This window comes from Hyaena hyaena, unplaced genomic scaffold (assembly GCF_003009895.1).
Source record: "Hyaena hyaena isolate Hyena2069 unplaced genomic scaffold, ASM300989v1 scaffold_36, whole genome shotgun sequence".
In the NCBI taxonomy this organism is placed as follows: domain Eukaryota; kingdom Metazoa; phylum Chordata; class Mammalia; order Carnivora; family Hyaenidae; genus Hyaena; species Hyaena hyaena.
Window position 1 is genome coordinate 3,375,166 of NW_024080668.1, and position 21,473 is coordinate 3,396,638.

The 21,473-nt window shown below is 43.4% G+C and overlaps 1 protein-coding gene across 6 annotated transcripts in view; it reads left to right on the forward strand.

Moving 5' to 3' along the window:
* Positions 1–21,473, forward strand: part of DIXDC1 (DIX domain containing 1) — a 63,970-nt gene that overhangs the window by 11,054 nt on the left and 31,443 nt on the right. For 5 of the 6 annotated variants that reach the window (XM_039229176.1, XM_039229174.1, XM_039229177.1 and 2 more), the window contains exons 2-5: positions 12,791–12,920; positions 16,156–16,281; positions 19,016–19,247; positions 20,526–20,633. In XM_039229176.1, the coding sequence (XP_039085107.1) occupies positions 12,791–12,920; positions 16,156–16,281; positions 19,016–19,247; positions 20,526–20,633 (596 nt within the window). The remainder of the gene's footprint in view (positions 1–12,790; positions 12,921–16,155; positions 16,282–19,015; positions 19,248–20,525; positions 20,634–21,473) is intronic. The other variant, XM_039229172.1, reaches the window with a different exon arrangement.

The window sequence follows — 21,473 nt, forward strand, 5'->3', positions numbered from 1 at the left end:
CACGCATCTCCCACCCCACCCCCATCTCTTGTGCTCTAGTGCCAGTGCTTTGCCAACTGGCTGTGGAACATCTTTGCTCTGATGCTTCAAGTAGCTCAGACTGTTTCAAAATTGAACTATTTGCTCTTCACAGACTTTGCATCTCTGTTAAAGCGTCATCATCCCTCAGGTATGACTTTGTGGACCTCCTCTTTTTGTCACTGCTTTTGTCCTGAGTTGTTTCTGGAATTTGTCCTTTTCTGATTAGACTGCTTCAGCTCAGGCTCTCGTCCTCTTTCACTCGAATTATTGCCTGGTCTCCTCACCGGTTTCTCCAAATCTGGATGCTTCTCCTTCTATCCCGTGTTCTCCTCTGTTTCCAGAATGACCTTTCTAAGATGCAGGTCTTACTGGTTCACTCTCCGGTTTCAAAACTGCACACGTTCCTGTTGAAGGTCTTTGAGCTGAAAACCTGAGTGCAGAGAGGTCTTGTGCTGACCTGTTTCTCCATCACTGTCGCCTGCCACTGATGGCTCTGCCCACACGCTAATTTGTTAGCTGGCTCTTCCTCCAGGATACCGTGTGCCTTCACTGCGCTTTTTTAAATTTTATTTTTAACCACCCCTCCGTTGGATGCCCTTCTCCCCTTCTCCAGCTGGCGAACATCCTTAGGGAACGAGACAAATGTCTTCTTTCCTCTGGACCCCTCCTGATCCCCACATCCTTCCATCCTGTTACTCCCTCTGTGCACAGATAGCATTGGTTAATATTTCTCTATTGCCGCTGTAATTACTTTGTATCGTAGTTATTTATATGCCTGTAAGCTGGGCTTGGCATAATTCCTAGCAATGTTGGTTGATTTGAATAAATGAATGCATGAAGTGATACCATCTAGAAGGATCTTGTGAGATGGAATTTGACGAGTGAAATTTATTGTAGGTAAATAGGGATCAAGAAGACCAGTTTTACAAGAACCAAGATGGAAGAGATTGGTTTACAGTGGAATGTGTTAAAAATTACGTAGGGGTCTTGGTTGACAGTACTGTGTGAGTCAGCAATGTGAGGCGGTAACAAAAAAAGAAGAGAAGAGGAGGAGGAAGAGGAAGAGGAGGGATGGAGGGGGAGGAGGAGGAGAGAATGTGAGGACAAAATGAGGAAGCTGAGTGTCTGGTTTTATACCCAGAGCATTGTGTTTGGTTCTAGGCTTCATGGTTTAGAGGAACTTAGTAGCAACAATTCTTGAAACCATTTTGTTTTTCAGTATTCTTGGAAAAAATTCATCAAATTAGACAAACTACTAGCTAATGCAGTGAAGAAGAAAAGGGAGAAAAGCACAAGTGTACAAAATAAGAAATGACAATGGAGAAGTAACCATTGAAAGGACAAATCATGAGTCTTTGCAGGTCTGTGCAAACATTTTAAAACTTTGAAGAAATTGACAATTCCCTAGGGAAATGCAGATGACCCAAAATGAAAGAGACAGAAAATGTAAACAGACTAATTTCTATGGAGGAAATATAGAGTCTTATTAAGGACTCTATAAAAAAAAAAGTAGGTTCTTTATTAGGAAATCCATTAATATCATATACCATATTAATAAGTCTCAGTGAAGGCTGACAAAACTTTTATCGAAATTCAACATCCATTCCTCATCAAACGGTCATGAAAATAATAAGACTTGATGGACATATTTAACATGATAAAATACATATACCTTAGTCCTAAAACCTGTATCTTCCTAAATTGGGAGACACTGCAAATAGGGCTAGAAACATGGGTAGGATGCCCACTATCCACTCTATTCCACTTTTTTTTAATGTTTATTTATTTTTAAGAGCGAGACCGAGTGATCAGGGAAGGGCTGAGAGAGAAGGGGACAGAAGATCTGAAGCGGGCTCTGTGTGGGCCTCCGCCTCATGAACCATGAGATCATGACCTGAGCCGAAGTCAGACACTTAATCTACTGAGCCACCCAGGCGCCCCACATTCCACTTCCCCCACATTCCACTTCATATCAAAGGAATTGGCGCAATTAGACCAGAGGAGTTGGTTAGAGGCACAAGGCTTACTAATGAAATAAAACCATTTCTTTTTGCAGACATGATAAAAATCCTGGAAATATTGAGAATTAGTGATAAACCTCAAATAATAAATGATATGGTAACAGTATATAAAATTAACATACTGAAATCAAAAGCTTTATATACCCCAAAAGTAGCCAATTAGAGACCATAATGATACAGGAAAGCTCATTTGCAATTGGAACAAGGAAGATTAGGTACTTAGAAATGAACCTAACAAGAAATGTATAAAATTTATAGGAGGAAAACTTTAAAACACTTCTGGAAGAGGTGCCTGGGTGGTTCAGTTGGTTAAGTGTCTGACATTGGCTCAAGCCATGATCTCATGCTTTCGTGGGTTCACACCGGGCTCTGTGCTGACAGCTCAGAACCTGGAGTCTGCTTCAGATTCTGTGTCTCCATCTCTCTCTGCCCCCTCTCCTGCTCATGCTCTGTCTCTTTCTCTCAAAAATAAATAAACATTAAAAAAAATTCTTTTGAGGGGCGCCTGGGTGGCTTAGTCGGTTAAGCATCCGACTTTCGCTTAGGTCATGATCTCGCGTTTCGCGGGTTCGAGCCCCGCGTCGGGCTCTGTGCTGACTGCCAGCTCAGAGCCTGGAGCCTGTTTCGGAGTCTGTATCTCCCTCTCTCTCTGACCCTCCCCTGTTTACGCTGTCTCTCTCTCTCTCCTAGAAATAAATAAAAATATTAAAAAAAAAATTCTTTTGAATGCTCCTGGAAGACACATTTGAACAAAAGAAACAGCATCTCCCATTCTTGAGTACTATGATTTAACATTTTAAATATGACAGGTCTCCCTACATTAATTTATAAATGTAATATAATCCCAATAAAAATTCTAACAGGCTTTTTTAAGGGAGTTAGGTAAAGATAACAAAATTCATATGGAGAAATAAATATGCAAGAATATTCAAGAAAATACAAAAAAGGAAATTTTCAGGGGGGAGGGACTAGCTTTACTGGCATTAAAATGTACTGTAAAGCCTCTATAATTAAAACACGATGCATGAATAAACAAAGATATGAGTTATGTAGGATGCAAAGCCCATAAATAGACCCAAGGACTTCTGGAAATTCGATACATGATAAAGGTAGCATCTCAGACCATTGGGGTAAAGAGGGACTTTTTAATTAATGGTGTTTTTTTTGTAAAGGATGAATTGGATTTATTTCTCACATCATATGCAAAAATAGACTCCAAATGGATTAGGGATCTGAATGTAAAAAATAAAATGGGACAAGTACTAGAAAAAAACAGAGGTGGATTCTTCTTCCCTCAGGAAAGGGAAAGGCTTTCTAACCATCACTCAGAATTCAGAAGCAATATAATAAATGATCAATAAACTTGATTGTATAAAAATAACTCTTTCAAAAAAAAAAATAACTCTTTCATGGCCGAAAAGACACCCTGAGTTAAGTCAAAAGACAACTGACAAACTGAGAAGTCTCTGCAACATATATCAGAAACAAAAGGGTAACATTCCCAAGATACAAAGAGTTCTTAAAAATGGAAGGACAAAAGACCAAAAACTTTGACAGAAAAATGAGAAAAAGGGGCATCTGGGTGGCTCAGTCAGTTGAGTGTCCAACTTTGGCTCAGGTCATGATCTCATAGTTTGTGAGTTTGAGCCCCACGTCAGGCTCTGTGCTAACAGCTTGGAGCCTGGAGCATGTTTTGGATTCTGTGGCTCCCCCCCCTCTCTTACTCTACCCCGCTCATGCTCTCTCTCTCTCTCTCAAATAAAGATTTTGAAAAATAAAAAAAAAGAAAAGAAAAATGAGAAAAAGATCTGAACAGATAATACATTCAGATATGAAAAAAGTTATAAAAGGTAAGATATATAAAATGGATTACTAAACCTACAAAAAGAGATTCAAACTCATAATGAAAGAAATGAAAATTAAAACACTGAGATACAATTTCTCACTTATCACATTGGCAAGAATTAAAAGCATGACAAGATATTCTGTTGGCAAGACTGTGGGAAAGTGCACTCCTGTATTCCTCATGGGAATGCAAACAGATACGATGCTTTTGGCAGGGGATTTGGCAATATCTGATAAAATTACATACCTGTGTGCCTCTTGATCCAGCAATCCCATGTCTTGGAATCTACCCTGAAGGTAGACCTGCATCCACGTGAAAATACACAAACCTATACGATGTTCACTCACTGCAGCCTTGTTAATAATTGTAAAACATTGGGAAAAACCCAAGTGCCCATATACAGGAGAATGGTTATATAAATTATGGTATACCCACATAATGGAGTACTATGGTTGCTGTAAACATGAATAAAGAAAGCCTCTAAACTAGTGTAGAGCAATTTCCAGACTATTAAGTGAAGCAAAGTGAAAAGTTCAAATACAAAAAGAATATTAGTGCTGTGCTAGTTTTCACATAAGAAAGAAAAGGAAATAAGCAAGTATACACGAGTCGTTTTTCTGGATAAACTGGAACTCATGCGGTTGTTTATAGGGGTGGATGGGAATAGGTGGAAAGAACTGAGAGAAGGGAATGGAGTAGAAAGAATGATGGAGGAGTGACATTTTCCTGACTAGATGTTTTTGTATAGCTCTGACTTTTAGGATCATGCTAATTTTTCACCTAATCATCCAAAATGTGGAGAGAACCCAAAATGGAATAGTGATGGTACAAAACAAACCCAACTGTATTACAAGTGAATAACATAACCACACTGAAGGCACTGGAGAAGAAAAGAACTAAGTTAAGTCACTTTTTGAATCAGCATTTTGACTCTAAACTATAAGACTAAAGACAAAAAGAACCAAGCACAAATATTATATTATGGTTGGAAAGTTAATTTTTCACAGGGTGTGAGTTAGTAAGTCTGATGCTCATTTGTGTGTTTTCTAGGATTGAGCAAATATTAGTAAATATATGGTGGAGAGTGAGAGTTCTGGTTTCTCTCTGGGAGAGAGGAGTTATAACAAGGAAAGGGGACAGGAAGGAGTGAACTCTGTGGGCTGGGTTGGAGGAGGAATCAGTGTAATTAATGCTGTAATTCATGGTGTGTCTGTCAAGGTAAATACATACAGAAATGTGCGTATGTGCGTATACATACATGTATTTCCTACTCTACTACCCAGAGGGCCAAGAATGTAACCCTGGTAATAATGAGCACAACTCATGCCCAGATTTTGGTTTCTAAAAACCAAAGAACCAGAGTTCTTTTGAGAAATAGCTGATTCCAGAGCTGGGCAGGGAAACTGTAAGATGAGGAGTGTGGAATATCTCATGATGCCGGGAAGTAAGGAAATGTTCAAAGAACATGATCAGGCTATATGAGCCCGCAGTCCTACTTGTGAGTCTGTATCTAAAAGAAGTGAAAGTGGGATCTTAAAGAGGTATTTGTACACTCACTTTCATAGGAGCATTATTCACAAAATCCAAGAGGTAGAAGCAACCCACCGATGAATGAATAGGCAAAGTGTGGTATAAACATACAGTTGAATATTATTCAGCCTTAAAGAGGAAAGAAAATCTCACACAAGGGAGAACACGTATGAACCTTAGGGACATTACACTGAGTGAAATAAGCCAATCACAAAAAGACAAGTACTGTATGATTCCATGTATCTGAGTTGTCTAAAATAGTCGAATTTATAGAAACAGAAAGTAGAACAATGATTGCCAGGCACTGGGAGGAAGGGAAATGGGATTTGTTGTTTAATGAGTATAGTGTTTCATTTTGCAACATGAAAAAGATCTGCAGATTCACTGCACAACAGTGTGAATATACTGAACTGTACACTCAAAAATAGTTAAGATGATAAATTTTATGTTATTTTTTTTTTACATTTAATTATTATTGAGAGACAGAGAGGGACAGAGCACGAACAGGGGAGGGGCAGAGAGAGAAGGAGACACAGAATTTGAAGCAGGCTCCAGGCTCTGAGCAAGCTGTCAGCATAGAGCCTGGCGTGGGGCCCGAACCCACAAACCATGAGATCATGACCTGAGCTGAAGTCGGATGCTCAACCAATTGGGCCACCCAGGCTCCCCTATGTTTTTTTTTTTTTTACCACAATTTTTAAAAAAGTGACTGGAGCATGTGAAAAGGAGACAGGAACCAACATTTGTCCCAATTTGAGCAGCAAAAATAATGATAGTAATGGATTAATATAATAAATGAAAGTGAAATAAATACCCATGATTCTATACTGATATAAATAAGTAAATGGGGGGAGAGGGAGAGCTTTTCCTCATATTAGGAATTCCAACTAGTAAGTGTAGAAGGAATGATGGAATTAGAAAATCATCATTTGGGAGATGTCATAGTGATCAATCAGGAAAAGAAAACTCAATGATTTTTAGGAAAGAAAAATGGATGTTAAATTTTAAATGGACAGGAAAAAGGATATTTTCATGATCTCAAAGAATCTTCCCACAAAATACTTATTACAGGGGGAAAATGTCGACTTTACAGTAGAGAAACCTGGCAGACACTACCTTAACTGTGTGATCACAATTAATTTCACCAATAATGAGATGTATTGGCATCATGTGCCTTTTGATATGATGCACAGAGAAGGGTACTGTATGCCCCAAGTCCATAACCTGAATTTGATCAGTAAGAAATTTGAGATAAATCCAAATTGAGGGACAGTGTACAAAATAACTGGGCAGTAGTCTTCAAAATTGTCAAGATCGGGGCGCCTGGGTGGCTTAGTCGGTTAAGCGTCCGACTTTCCCTTAGGTCATGATCTCGCGGTTCGTGGGTTCGAGCCCCGCGTCGGGCTCTGTGCTGACTGCCAGCTCAGAGCCTGGAGCCTGTTTCAGTCTGTGACTCCCTCTCTCTCTGACCCTCCCCTGTTCACGCTGTCTCTCTCTCTCTCTCCTAGAAATAAATAAAAATATGTAAAAAAAAAAAAAACAAAATTGTCAAGATCATGAAAGACAGAAAGACTTAGCAACTGTCCCCGACTGAAGGAGACCAGAGGGACAGGACAACTAGATGTAGTGTGAGATCTTGGACCAAAGAAGGACAGTGAGTCAACTGGGGAAATCTGAATAAGGTCTGGAGATTGTGTAATGGTACTGTGTCAGTGTGACTGTCCTGTTCTGACCCTGTTATGGGGTAGGGAAGCATTTGGGGAAGCTCTTTGTACCATTTTTGCCACTTTTATGTAAGTCTGAAATTATTTGAAAATGAACAATGAAATTTAAAAAAAGTAATACTTAGGAGCTGTGAATAACCCCTTAGTGTAGGTCAATAGTGTGTTCTGGTGGCCAAGGAAGGAAGGAAAGAGAGGAAGGAAGAAGGAAAGAAAAGAAAAACAAATATCTTGAATGAGGAATCTTCATTACTCTAAACCCAGAGGATTGTGTTGGGTTTAAGATGCCTTGGTTTCAGAGAGATTGAGACAGGAGATCAGTAATACTTGAAACCATTTGGTATAAGGAATGTTGGCCTTGGCTCACAACTCTGGATGTATGTAAAAGAATTCACAGAATATCAGTATACCTGGGCCCCACCCTCAGAAATTCTGCCTATTCTGTGGTGGGCCTGACAGACATTAGTAATTTTTTTAGGTTTTTAAAAAAATTCTAGTTATTTAAGATATAGTGTAATATTGATTTCAGGAGTAGAATTTAGTGATTCATCACTTATATATAACACCCAGGGCTCAACACAGGTGCCCTCATATACCCATCAGCCACCTTGCCCATCCTCTGCCCATCTCCCCTCCAGAAACCCTGTTTATTCTCTATATTTAAGAGTCTCGGGGTGCCTGGGTAGCTCAGTCAGTTGAACGTCTGACTCTTGATTTTGGCTTAGGTCATGATCCCAGGGTTGTGGGACTGACGCCCGAGTGGGGTTCTGCGCTGAATGTGGAACCTGCTTAAGATTCTCTCTCTCCCTTTGCCCCTCTCTCCTGCTTGCATGTTCTTCCCCACCCCTCTCAAATTAAAAAATAAAAGAGCCTCTTAGGATTTGTTTCCCTGTCTTCCCCACCGCCATGTTCATCTGTTTTGTTTCTTAAATTCCACATATGGGTGAAGTCATGATATTTTTCTCTGACTTATTTTGCTTAATATAATACCCTGTAGCTCCATCCACGTCATGGCAAATGGCAAGATTTCATTCTTTTGATGGCTGTGTAATATTCCATTGTATACATATACATCTTCTGTATCCATTCATCAATCAGTGGGCATTTGGGCTCTTTCCATAATTTGGCTATTGTAGATAATGCTGCTGTAAACATCGGGGTGCATATGCCCCTCTGAATCAGTAATTTTGTATCCTTTGGGTAAATACCTAGTAGTGCAATTGCTGGGCAGACATTAGTGTTTTTAAAAAGCTTCTCCAGTGACTCTGATACGTAATCAGGGTTTACAGAACCCCTTGGTTAAGGGAATTGGAATGTTTAGCTAGGAGAAGACCCAGGTTAGCTCTACAAGAATCATATGGGGGAACCTGGGAAAGTAAAGCTTTTGGAGTTATATCCTCTGGAGAGAATTTGTTGGGGCAATGTCTACATGTCTGTGTTTTTTAAAAGCTTCCTTTTTGATCTTGAAGCACAGCCAGGGATGGGAACAGTAGGCTGGATTGGTGCTTCTCAAACTTTAATGTGCATATATATCACTGTGAGATCTGTTTAAAGTGTGGGTTCTGATGGAGTAGGGGTGGGGTGGAGTCTGAGTCTGGAATTTCTACCAGACTCGCAGGCAATGCTGATGCTGCTCACCTGGGGGCCACTCTTGGAATAGTAGACAGCTACCTAGTGTAGATGGTTACACAAGAGACTCAAGCATTGGATGTGGGGGAGAAAGTGGTATAGACTAAGGTGCCTTCCATTCTGAGAGTTTGGGGGAGGTTCACTGAAACTTCAAGAATGCAGTTATTTAGGTGATAGTGTGGTTGAGTGGAAAGAGCATTGGCTTGAGAGTTAGAATTTCATATTCATGCTTTACTGTCTGGTAACCTAGAACAAGTGAGTTTACTGTTTTTGAGTCTCGGTTTCCAATTAGCAAAATAGATCTAGTAAAATCTCCCTGGTAGATTAGCATTAGGGAAAATGTATTTAAAGAGCCTAGCAGAGGGTTACCTGGCTGGCCCAGTTGGTGGAGTGTGCGACTCTTGATCTTGGGGTCATGGGTTTGAGTCCCATATTGGGCATAGAGTTTACTGAAAAATGAATGAATGAATGAATGAATGAATGCACGCACGCATGCATGACCCTTGACATAGAGTAGGTGTTCAGACGGTGATGGCTATTATTATCATTCATGCTGTAGAATCGTCTTGTTGGAGACCAGAGGGGAGAATAATGTGCATGAAAAGTATCGTTAGAACCTCTGAACAGTTTTGCATCAGACACAACTTCTATTCAATAGCCAAAAGAAAACTGTGGTTACTCAAGTAGAAATGATCTTGACCTAACGTAAACCATTTGTCCTTGTCTGCCTCTGCATTATTAGCTTTTGCAATCATTTTAAGTCTCAGCCTGATGAAATGTGACAAATGATTCACTGACTCAAACAAATATTTGTTGTGCACCTGTTACTCTAAACTGTTCAGTAATTCTGAATTGATGTAATTCCCTGCATTGAGCATACTTTGGACCTGAGCTCCTTTGAGCTCACTGTTCCCTTTGCCTCCTTTCTTCTTTCAGGAACCACCCCCCAACAACCATGAAAGTGTGGGCTCAGGTTGGGCTGGTGATCTCTGCACCCTGTGTGACACTGGATGTCCTCAGGGAGATCAGAGCTGTGGGAGGGTCAGGGAAGGCTTCCTGGAAAAGGTGATGCTTAAGCTCAGCCTCAAGAGGAGACAGCAGGCTCAGGGAGGGAGAGTGACTGGAAAGTGTGGCGCATTTGGGGCAACCCACATGGTTTGGACCAACTGAAATGCAGGTAGTGAGTAGGTGGAGTAGAGGCAGTGGCCAGCACATGACAGACTAAATGCAGCTAAGGAGGTTGCATTTTATCTTGACAAGAGAGGCCAGTGAAGGACTGGCCAGTGAAGGCCAGTGAAGAGAGGCCAGGCAAGAATGTGTGGTGGGTGGGTTGAGGATGATAGCAGGTACAGGGAGACTGGTTAGGAATTTTTTAAAATATATTTTTAAAGATTGATTTAGAGGGAGACAGAGGCAGCGTGAGTAGGAGAGGGGCAGAGAGAGGGAGAGCGCGAGAGAGAATCCCAAGCAGGCTCTGCACTGACAGTGCAGTCTCATATGGGGCTCAAACTCATGAGATTGTGAGATCATGACCTGAGCGGAAACCAAGAGTCAGACGCTTAACTGACTAAGCCACCCAGGCGCCCCTAGGAGTTTATACAGGAAGTCAGACCCCAGCTGTTACCCTTAATTCCTTTTTTGGTCTTAAAATATTTTTTAATTTTTTTTTTAAATTTAATTCTGAGAGAGAAACAGCATGAGTAGGGGAGGGTCAGAGAGAGAGAGAGAGAGAGAGACAGAATCTGAAACAGGCTCTAGGCTCTGAGCTAGCTGTCAGCACAGAGCCTGATGTGGGGCTTGAACTTACAAACGGTGAGATCATGACCTGAGCCAAAGTCAGATGCTTAACCGACTGAGCCACCCAGGCGCCCCTCTTTTTTGGTCTTAACTCCTCTTCTCCAGAGCAGAGTGGCTTACTACAGAGGTGCCCTTTGCCTCCCGTGGTGCTTGGGCTGTACAGCAGGAGCAGCCCTTGGGCAAGGGTCTGGCCCACATAAGGCAGGAGGTGTGGCCACCCCTATGCTATCAAGTGAGTTGGGGAGCACGAAGCCCTTGGTCAATGCTTGGACCATAGTTAGGCATTTCAGTACCAAGTCTGCTATGTCCTGGCTGGGGACTTGGGGAAGTTACATCACTTCTCCGAACTTCATCCATAGAATGGAGAGGATAATGACCCTTCAGTGCTTTTGTGAGGATTAATTAGATGGTGATAATGATGAAAATAATAATGACTGTTAAGTAAGCATCAGTTGTGTGGCAGGTCCTGTCCCAGACACCTTCATTAGTACGATAAAACCTGTGTCAAATTTCAGAACTAGTGTGTAGTTCAGGTAGACACTCGACTCTTATCCCTACTGTCTGCTGACACGGCACTTCCTACAGTTTGTCAGCAGCTGATACTTTATTGGCTTAGTACTGTCTTTATAAAGGACTTCATTTATTCCCACAAATTGACACAGAGAAAATAACAAAGATTTAATTTAAACTCAGGAAGTTATCAGTGGGTGATTTCCAACATTTTATTGAAGAAGCACTTGTGGCTTAGAAGTCAACTGTTCTTGGGGCACCTGGGTGGCTCAGTCGGTTGGGTCTCCGACTTCAGCTCAGGTCATGATCTCATGGTTTGTAAGTTTGAGCCCCATGTTGGGCTCTGCGTGGACAGTGCAGAGCCTGGAGCCTGTTTCGGATTCTGTGTCTCCCTCTCTCTCTGCTCTCCTTCCTTAGCTCATGCTTTGTCTCTCTCTCAAAAAGTAAATAAACATTAAAAAAAGAGAAAGAGGAGCACCTGGGTGGCTTAGTTGGTTAAGCGTCCGACTTTTGCTTATGTCATGATCTCGCAGTTCGTGGGTTCGAGCCCCGCGTCGGGCTCTGTGCTGACTGCCAGCTCAGAGCCTGGAGCATATTTCAGAGTCTGTGTCTACCTCTCTCTCTGACCCTCCCCTGCTCACGCTGTCTCTCTCTCCTAGAAATAAATAAAAAATATTAAAATAAATAAAGAGAAAGAAATCAACTGTTCTTTAACCAGATTGTAATTTAATACTGTTAGCCCATGAACCTAATGTTTAGGGCCAGGGTCTTGGGCTTCTACAGAAACCAAGCAGAACTGCTGCTTGCTCTGGGATATTGTTCATGTGCTCTCTTGATATTTAGTGCTCATCTTCAGAATAAATGCAAAATTAGAATAAACACCCGGATGCAAGCTTTGTGTAGGGGACAAAATGGAATATGTAAGGGTATTCGAGGGCCGGGATGAGTTCTGTGTCCCTGCCTGGGCCCGACAGGTTTGTAATGATACTGGGTTTAGCTTTGTTCCACAATAAATGAAAGTCCCCCATCAACCCCCGCCCAAGTCTTCAGGGTACTGCTCACCAAAGCCTTTCTCTTTCCTTCTTTGTGCGGATTTTAGGCAACTAGATCCTCTTTGACAACATAAAGCATGGATTAACACTAACTCTGTAGCAATCCCAGGATTATGGGCTCAGGAGAATAAATCTCGGGTTGACCGTGAGATGATTTCCATTAAGTCTCATTGTGAAGAACATAGTGATGGGAGAGGCTGTTCTGAGCGGGCTTGCTGTTTATTTCTGGTTCCCCAAGACCAGCCTTATGAGTATCACTGTCCATTGTGCATGTGAGAATGAGCGATTGTTCTTGAGACACACAATGGGTTACTGGCAGCATGTGATTACACCCTAAAACTGGCTGTGCCCCATCCATGGTCAACAGAGCATAACTCAAAGAAAGCAAGAGTCCTGGTCACTGAAACAGTCATCTGCTGTTTCATCACTCATCACACTGTCACCAAGTCAGCGGTAAGCTTTCCCTGAAGACTAGCATAACACTAGAGATTTTAGAACATGCTCCATGTCTGACCGTCTTTCTTCTTTATTTCCTTGAAACCTCCTCCTCCCTCTGGATATGGATTTCTCATCGTAGTCCAATCTCAAATGCTGCCTCAGAGGGTGCAGGGCAAAGGATAAGAATAATATTCCTTTTCCTTATTTCCACCTTTGATTTTCCAGCAACAGCTCCAGGCGTACGTGGCCTGGGTGAACGCACAGCTCAAGAAGAGGCCAGCAGTGAAGCCCGTGAAGGACCTGCGGCAGGATCTTCGGGATGGGGTGATCCTGGCATATCTCATCGAGATCGTCGGTCAGTGGCCCCTGGCCTGGTGCCGGCACAAACCACAACGTGCCTTCTTTATCCTCCACGTGCCCTTCCGAGCAGTTTGCTTCTTCTTTATAACATATGGAAATGGAAGTAGAGAAGGTTTAACATACTTGCCCATCATTAATTCATGTATTTATTAGTCAGTAGGCACTGTTCCAGGGACTCTGTTGGGCTTCGGGAATGTGATTATCAGCACAGTCTATGCTCTTGGGAGTCTCCCAAGCTAGTTGGAAAGACTGGAAACTGAACTCCATTCCATTAATGTACTTAGGACTCTGATGGAGCAAGGACAAGATAGCAGCATCTGGGTGGATGGAGGCGCCCAACCCAGGTCTCGGGGCTCAGCGATGGCTTACCAGAAGCGCTGATGTCTAAACCGAGGCTGGACAAGGAAATCGGAGTCAGGCTGAAAGAAGGAGGGTTACCAGCAAAAGGAGCCCTTCTGTGATACTACCATAGTAATGTTCCACGGAAAGGCTACTGGACAGTACCATACCCTTATTTCCACAGCACTTGTCCACAGCTCTGTCATGTATTCCCCCGCACTGAGCGGTCATTGTTTACCTCTCTCTCCCATATAGACTGAGCTCTTACTTAAGAGCAGGTTCAGTATTAACTTTTTTTTTTTCCTGTGTCTACAACTCCTACCAAGTGCCTGGCACATAATAGGCACTCAGACATTATTGTTATATTCATCCGCTGACCTTCCGTAGAGTCTTGAGAGATTCGCTTGCTCCATCCTGACAAGTGGTGTAGAAGGAGCCAGGTTTATTGCAGGCAGCCTCTCCTGAGTACCTCTCTGGGCCAGCTCACAGGTTCATCGGGGCCCTCGTTTATAATGATAGTAACGATGGTAACACGAATAGCTCCCAACTATTGGACACTTTCTAATCTCGTTTCATTTCCTTTAATCATCAAACCTTGAGAAGCAGATTCTGTCATCTCTGTTTTCAGGAAACAAGCTTCAAAGAGAAGATTTATAAAAATAAATGAATTCCCTGAGCCCTTAGAGTAGGTCAAGCATTGTGCTAAGTGTGCTACTTTGGGTGGTTTATGCTACAGGTGTGATACAGGTATGACCATTTTGTGCCATCTCTCAGGAGGTTCAGAAGGGCCAGGCAGTTGTACAAGGCCACATGACTGTATGTGGCGAAAGCTAGACCTGCTTTAATTCCAAAGCTCATTTTAAACATTATTTTTCACTTGCTAGAATAGATTATACTTGAAAATATAATTGGCCAGAAAATGCAGAAGCCGCAAAAGGATATAAAAACCTTTTTGCCACCCCGCACCAGCTACGTGTTCTTTCTGGAAGCAAGTAGCGTTAGCAGTTTCTTACATTTCTTTTCAGAGATATTCTATGCATATACAGGCAATATGAATATGTATTCTTTGGCTTCCCAAAACCCAGATTCTTAAATGCTGCATTTTATTGTGACCTTGCTCTCTGGCAAAACTCGCTGAATTCACTGCCTTGTTCCCCATTCTTTCTTTAACACGCCCTCAGTGGACTTTTGATCCCACCTCTCCACTCAAACTGTTCTCATCAAGGTCACAACCTTTGCCTTATCCAGTCCAGGGGCTTGGCCTCAGTCCCCATTTTATTCAGCTTAGCAGAACTTGACACAGTTGGTCACTCCCTCCTCCTTCAAACACTCTCCAGGAACCTCCTTCCTAACTGGCTCCCCTAGCTTGCTCTGCTGGCTTTTTTCCTCCTTCCTGACCTTTAAATGTTGAGATCCCCCACATTCAGTCCTTAGCCCTGTGTTTTCTCTGTCCCCAAGTGATCTCTTTCCACATCTGCATCTTTAGCTCTAAACTTTTCCTTGACTTCGAGACATGAATATCAACTTCCTGCTCATCATCCCAGCCCGGCTATCTAAAACATGACTCTAACTCCACTGCCTTAAGCAGAACTTTTCATATCCTTCTCTCCACCAATCCCTGTATCCTCCAGATTTCTTCACCGAAGTAACACACAACAGTACCATTCATCTAGCTGTTAAAGTAGGACACTCGGAAGTTGTCCTTGATTCATCTCTTTTCTTCGTATTTCATACCCAGTCCCTCACATGTGCTGTCTGCTCCATATTAAAATTTCACCTGACTTGTCACCTGTCAGGCTTTCCCACTCGAGGCCAAACCATTATCCCTTGCCTTGACAAGTTTTCATTTTCTTTCTAACTAATCTCCCTGTTTCTGCTCCACATAAGCTAAGTCCATATAGAGCCAACTTTTTTTTTTAAGTTTATTTATTTTTTGAGAGAGAGTTCATGCACATGCATGCATGGGGGAGAGGCAGAAAGAGAGGGAGAGAAGGAATCCCAAGCAGGCTCCGCACTGTACTGTCAATGCACGGCCCAATGCAAGGCTCCTTTATTTAGGTCATGACCTGAGCCGAAACCAAGAGTCAGACCGTTAACCAACTGAACCACCAAGGCTCAACTAGGGTCACCTTTTAAAAACACAGATCATGTAACTCCTTTGCCTCAAACTCCACTGGCTGCCCATTACACTTAGAATAAAATTCAAGTTCTCTGCTCTGGTCCACAGAGTTAAATGACATGGCTTTGTTTACCTGTCTACCTTCTCCTCAGACTTGACTCCTCTCTCTCTCTCCATTCCAGCCACACCAGGCTTACAGCTGTTCTTCAGAGAAGCTGAGCTCATTCCTACCCTGGGGTTTGGACCTGTGATTCCTCAGTCTGGAATGCTTCCTCCTCGAATCTTAATGTGTCTTACTATTCAAGTCTCTGCCCAAATACAGTATCAGGGAAGCCGTGATCCCATACTTCTTTGTTTTTCCTCATAGCACTTATCACTACCTGAAATTCTATTCAACATGAACTGGTTGACTTCATCATCTGTTATCCCTAGAGATCTCAACTCTGTGATGGAATGGGCTATATCCACCTTGCTCATGCTGTTTCACTGGTGCCCAGAAGAGTACGCTCAATGTGTATTTGTTGAGTGCATAAGGGTAAACACAGTAACTTCACAGGCCCCTGGATATAGCTTTGAAAATTGGAAGGCTCGCCAAAAGGACTTTACCCTCGTATTCCCTGATCCAAATTACAAGCACCAAGGCTTAAATCACTTGCATATTTATATATAATCTTAGCATTTACATAAAATATTCCTTTTCTCAGTGTCGGCTATTATGAAGCTTTGATACTGTTCCTCCCTGTAACTTCACATATTTTCTCTCTTCAAACAGCAGGAGAAAAGCTGAATGGGGTACAGCTGAGTCCCAGTAACCAACAGGAGATGAAGAACAATGTGGAAAAAGTGCTACAGTTTGTGGCCTCCAAAAAGATTCGTATGCACCAGACTTCAGCTAAAGGTCAGTGCCTCATCATGTCTGGGAAGGGTACACTCAGCTTTACCCAGTGATTATGAGCCTCAGAAGAGCCATCTGTTGTGTAGCCGAGGGTTCTAAGTAGACTGGAATAGGATTAGGCCCGTGGCTTCGTATCATTTTTCCATAAAGAGAGTTACCCTCCAGGGATGGGGCAATTCTCAAAATCCTAGTGCTTTTGAAAACCTGGGTGGAGATAGACATTCTGTATTCATTGTAATTGAATAAAGGTTTGCTTGAGTGTGTGTACAAAAATTAATTGAGTAGAAATGACAAGACCAGGGTATTAACTTTAGAATGTCTCACTTAGGGGGCGCCTGGGTGCCTCAGTAGGTTAAGTGTCCGACTTCAGCTCAGGTCATGATCTTGCGGTTCTTGGGTTCAAGTCCCACATCGGGTTCTGTGCTGGCAGCTCAGAGCCTGGAGCCTGTTTCAGATTCTGTGTCTCCCTCTCTCTCTGCCCCTCCTCTGCCTGTGCTTTTTCTCTCTGTCTCAAAAGTAAATAATAAAAGCATTAAAAAAAACTCTAGGATGTCTCATTTAAGTCATCAAATTGAAGACAGATTATGTTTTCCAAGTTACTTGGGTTTCATGCCCAAGAATTATTACAAATCATAATAGCTATATTTTTTCCATCCAGTTTTCCAGAAGGAAAATATTTATAGCTTTTTTTTTTTTTTTTTGGAGATCACAGAATATTTTGGGCAAGACGAAAGGGGCTCGGGGCAGAAGCACATACCTTCACTTGTAGCCACACGGCCAGAAGAGGACACTGCTCAGTCCACTTTGAGCCGAGGCTGCAAGGCAGCAATTGTTCTGGTGCCTTGAGAGAGCACAGGCTCCCAGACCCTCGTGCTGTTTCCCTAGAACTGATTGTAGATCTGGTTCTGTTTCAGCTTCAGTTTCTGGGTCTGATGGCCCAGGGCCCTCATGAGAATGGGGACCGGAGGGAACCTTCCTTCCATGTTGGATTATTGGCGTTCTCTGTGTTGGGGTCATTCAGGTGGGGCAGCTTCTTACCACTGAGGTAGAAGGTATCAATCAGTCCTTTTCCAGGGGCGCCTGGGTGGCTCAGTAGGTTAAGCGTCCGACTTCGGCTCAGGTCGTGATCTCAGAGTTCGTGGTTTCGAGCTCCATGTCAGGCTCCGTGCTGAACGTTTGCTCAGAGTCTGGAGCCTGCTTCAGATTCTGTGTCTCCTTCTCTCTCTGCCCCTCCTCCACTTGAACCTGTCTCTCAAAAATAAATAAATATAAAAAAAACCAATCTTTTTCCAAGACTTGCATATTTACAATGCTATAAACTTAAAAAAATAAGAATTTTACCCATTCCCTTACTTGAACTTTAACCAGACCTATCACATTGTTTTTTGTGTGCATTTTTCTTTTTTTTCTAGGGCAGAATTTAGGGTGTCATAATATCTCTGGTCTGATCCCCATGAAGGGTGGGCTTAGGGATCTGGCCCCGTAAGTTAGCTATCTTGAGAGAACACTGCCATTGAGGATACTGTTGTCTTTTACCCAGAGAAGGGCAGCAGCTTCCTAATTAGTCTCACTGGATCCCATCGGCTGTCCACACTGCAGGCAGGATGATCTTTCTATGAGTACATATGCTTATACCACTGCTCATTTTCCTTATGGGAGAATCCAGAGTCTTTCCTGTGCCTTACTCTGCCCTTTCTGACCCGACCTCTGATTTCTTCTCCTGGGCCTCACCCCTCACCCTCTCCCCCTGCACTCTGGGCCCTACCTGTGCTGTACCTTTTCCACTTCATCTGCCACAGTGGTGTGCATAGAAATATAATGCAAGTCACTTACGGAACTTAAAAGTTTCCGAGAGCCACATTTTTTTAAAAAAAGGAAATGGGGGATACTAATTTTAATAATACATTTTATTTGACCCCCAAATATCCAAAATATTATCAGTGCAATATATATTCAGTATTAAAGCTATTAACGAGATATTCTGCATTTTCATTTTTTTTGTAGTGTCTAATGAGATGTGTTTCAGTCTGACTTGTTTTGTGCTACGTACCACACTTACAGCACATTTCAATTCAGACTCTTTTAAATGTACAAGAGCCACATGTAGCTCCCATATCAGACAGCACAGATCTTGTCCATCATGCTCTCTCCCACCTCTAGACCTTCACACCTGCTGTTCCCTCCTCGTAGAATACTCTTTTCCTTCTCCTCCTTCATCCGATGAACCAAACAAGTCTCACTGCAAAACCTATTTCCCCTAGGAATCTTTCCCCAAGCCTTCTAGACCAGACAAGATGCCTCTAGTTTGAGTTCCCAGAGAATCCTGTACTTCTACCATAACACATTACCATACTTCATTGTAAATGCTTCTATTCTTAATTTTTAAAATGTTTATTTATTAGAGAGAGAGTGCGTGTGCACACAGCAGGGGAAGGGCAGAGAGAGAGGAAGACAGAGGATCCGAAGCAGGCTCTGTGCTGGCAGCAGAGAGCCTGATTCAGGGCTTGGACCCACCAACCGTGGGATCATGACCGGAGCCAAAGTTGGATGTTTAACCAACTGAGCCACCCAGGAGCCCCTGTAAATGCTCTTAAATGTTCTGTCTTCCTGTTGAACATGGCTTTGTGAGGACAGAGACCTTGACTGCCTTGCTAACCTGTATCACTAGCAAATATGTGTTCAATGAGTGAACCCTCTGCCTCGATCTCAGGACCTCTGGGTGTTTTCTGTCCCTCAGATATTGTGGAAGGAAACCTGAAGTCCATCATGAGGCTGGTCCTTGCCTTGGCAGCTCATTTCAAACCTGGTTCCAACAGGACAGCGAGCCAAGGACGGGACTCCAGAGCCCCTCCGCAGACTCACCAGCCACATTGTGCCACTGCCGTGGCCCAGGGGGCAGCTGCCGCTCTGGCTGACGTGTGCCATGACGTGTCACGGTCCGGACGGGATGTCTTTCGATACAGACAGAGGTAAGGGAAGAAATCCGGGGGTGGGAACTTGTTCCTCTCTCCACATCTCCTCCTTTAAATGCTACTGTGCAGTGGATGGATCACCTAAACAGCCCCACACTGCAGAAGAGAGGACACTCCACTAGAGGAGAGCCCTTTCATTCGTGTATTTTTTACTTGAGAGAGAGAATGTGCACGCAGGGGAGAAGAGCAGAGAGAGAGAGAGAAAATTAATGTTTGTTTATTTACTTTTGAGGGAGAGAATCCCAAGCAGGTTCATCCGCACTGGCAGCACAGAGCCTGACACGTGGCTCAAACTCAAAAACAGCAAGATCATGACCTGAGCCAAAATCAAGAGTTGGGCGCTTAACTGACTGAGCCATGCAGATGCCCAGAAAGAGAGAGAGAGAGTGAGAAAGAGAGAGAGAGAGAGAGAGAGAGAGAATTTTAAGCAGGCTCCACACTCAGCGCAGAGCCCGACATGGGACTTGATTCCATGACCTTGGGATCATGATCTGAGCAGAAATCAAGACTCAGATGCTCAACTGACTGAGCTACCCAAGCACCCTGAGAAAACCCTTTCAAATTTTTTAAAAAAAATTTAAATGTTTTTATTTATTTTTGAGAACGAGCAGGTGCAAGAGAGAAAGAGGCAAAGCATGAGCTGGGTAGGGGCGGGGGGTGGGGGGGGAGATACAGAATCTGAAGCAGGCTCCAGGCTCTGAGCTGTCAGCACAGAGTGCAACGTGGGGCTTGAACTCACAAACTGCGAGATCATGACCTGAGCCGAAGTTGGAGGCTCAACTGACTGAGCCACCCAGGCACCCTGAGAAAAGCCCTTTCAAATGAGCTGTTTATTTTGCAGTTAGTAGAAAGTAAAGGAATCACATTTGTAATTTTTGCTCTGATGCCCAGAATTTTAAATATATGCCTTTGGCGCAGCGTGTTTTCTTTACCGGGAGATATGTGGGAGCAGTGTTCAAGTCATCTGGGGAGTCTCTGCCTGAATGTATGCTAACGCCAGCCTGTCCTGAAGAGTCATGGCAGGAAACATTTTGGGGGTTACACGCCTGCTGGGAGAGAGCGGGACCCTGAGGTGTTGCAGACCCTAGGGAACTTCGTCTGTCTTCCCTGCTGGGTGTCACCGGTCTTTAAAGCGGGCAGCTTGGCCTTGCTTCTTCTTCTTCCCTTGGTGCTCTTCCCTTGGTGCTCTCAGAGTGGCCGGCTACCGGTTCCCGTTGAGCTGACCCGAACTGAAAGACTGACGCCCTCTCCTTTGCTGGCGTCCTCTGGCTCTAGGAACAACAGTGTGGACGAGGAGATTGAGAACCCGTACTGGAGCGTGCGAGCCCTGGTGCAGCAGTATGAAGGGCAGCAGAGGTCCCCGTCCGAGTCCCGCGGTGACAGGTAAGCGCGGTGCCAGCTTCCTCCCACTGCCGTCCTGGTTAGAGGTGGCATTCTTGGGCATTCTCCGGGTTTTCAGCTTCAGGCAGCAACACAAACAGGCAATAAGACTCCTACCTCTTTTCTCTTTCCCTCAGTTTGTTTGACTTTAAAGGGGGTGAGTCTTCAGCACTGCTTTGCGGTTTTGTGCTGGCAGGCAGGGAGGGAGGCTGGGTGCTGGTAAATTTCCCACACAAGGAAGCTTTTTGTGCAGAGCCTCAGTGTCCGCACTTAGGAATGTCCACATGGGGGCCTGTGAGGGCCCAGCCCCTGGTTCTGATATGTGCGTATCAGCTGCCAGCGTTTATGACAGCCAGTTCCACTGTACGGCCTTTGCACCTGAGCTTAACTCTAAGCGTGGCCTGAGAAAGCTGTACAACGCTGATAACGAGAGAAAACACAGAGTAGAGTTGTCTGAGAGCATTAGAATGTTCCAAACTTTCATTTATAGGGCCAGGAATTGTGGCAGGTTAGTGTGCCTTTGAGTGGCTAGGATGTTTGTGACTCTAGCAGAAAGGCCATCTGAATCTCTTAGAGCCAAGTGCAGAGACCAAAACAGGACACAGTGCTCTGATAAAAGCCTGGTCAATGCCAAGTGCATTGGCAGAAAAAGACTACTTTCCTGGCTCATGTAAATCATGCTCCTATAAATACATGCCCAGGACATGCCAGCTTATTTACTAACTTCATTTCATTGCTGAATCACACTTAATTTATGCTCTTACGACCTTCTCTTTCCTACCCCAACCCGGCTTAGCCTGTTCTAGTTACACCTAACTGTTCTTGTCTTACATGTATCTTCTG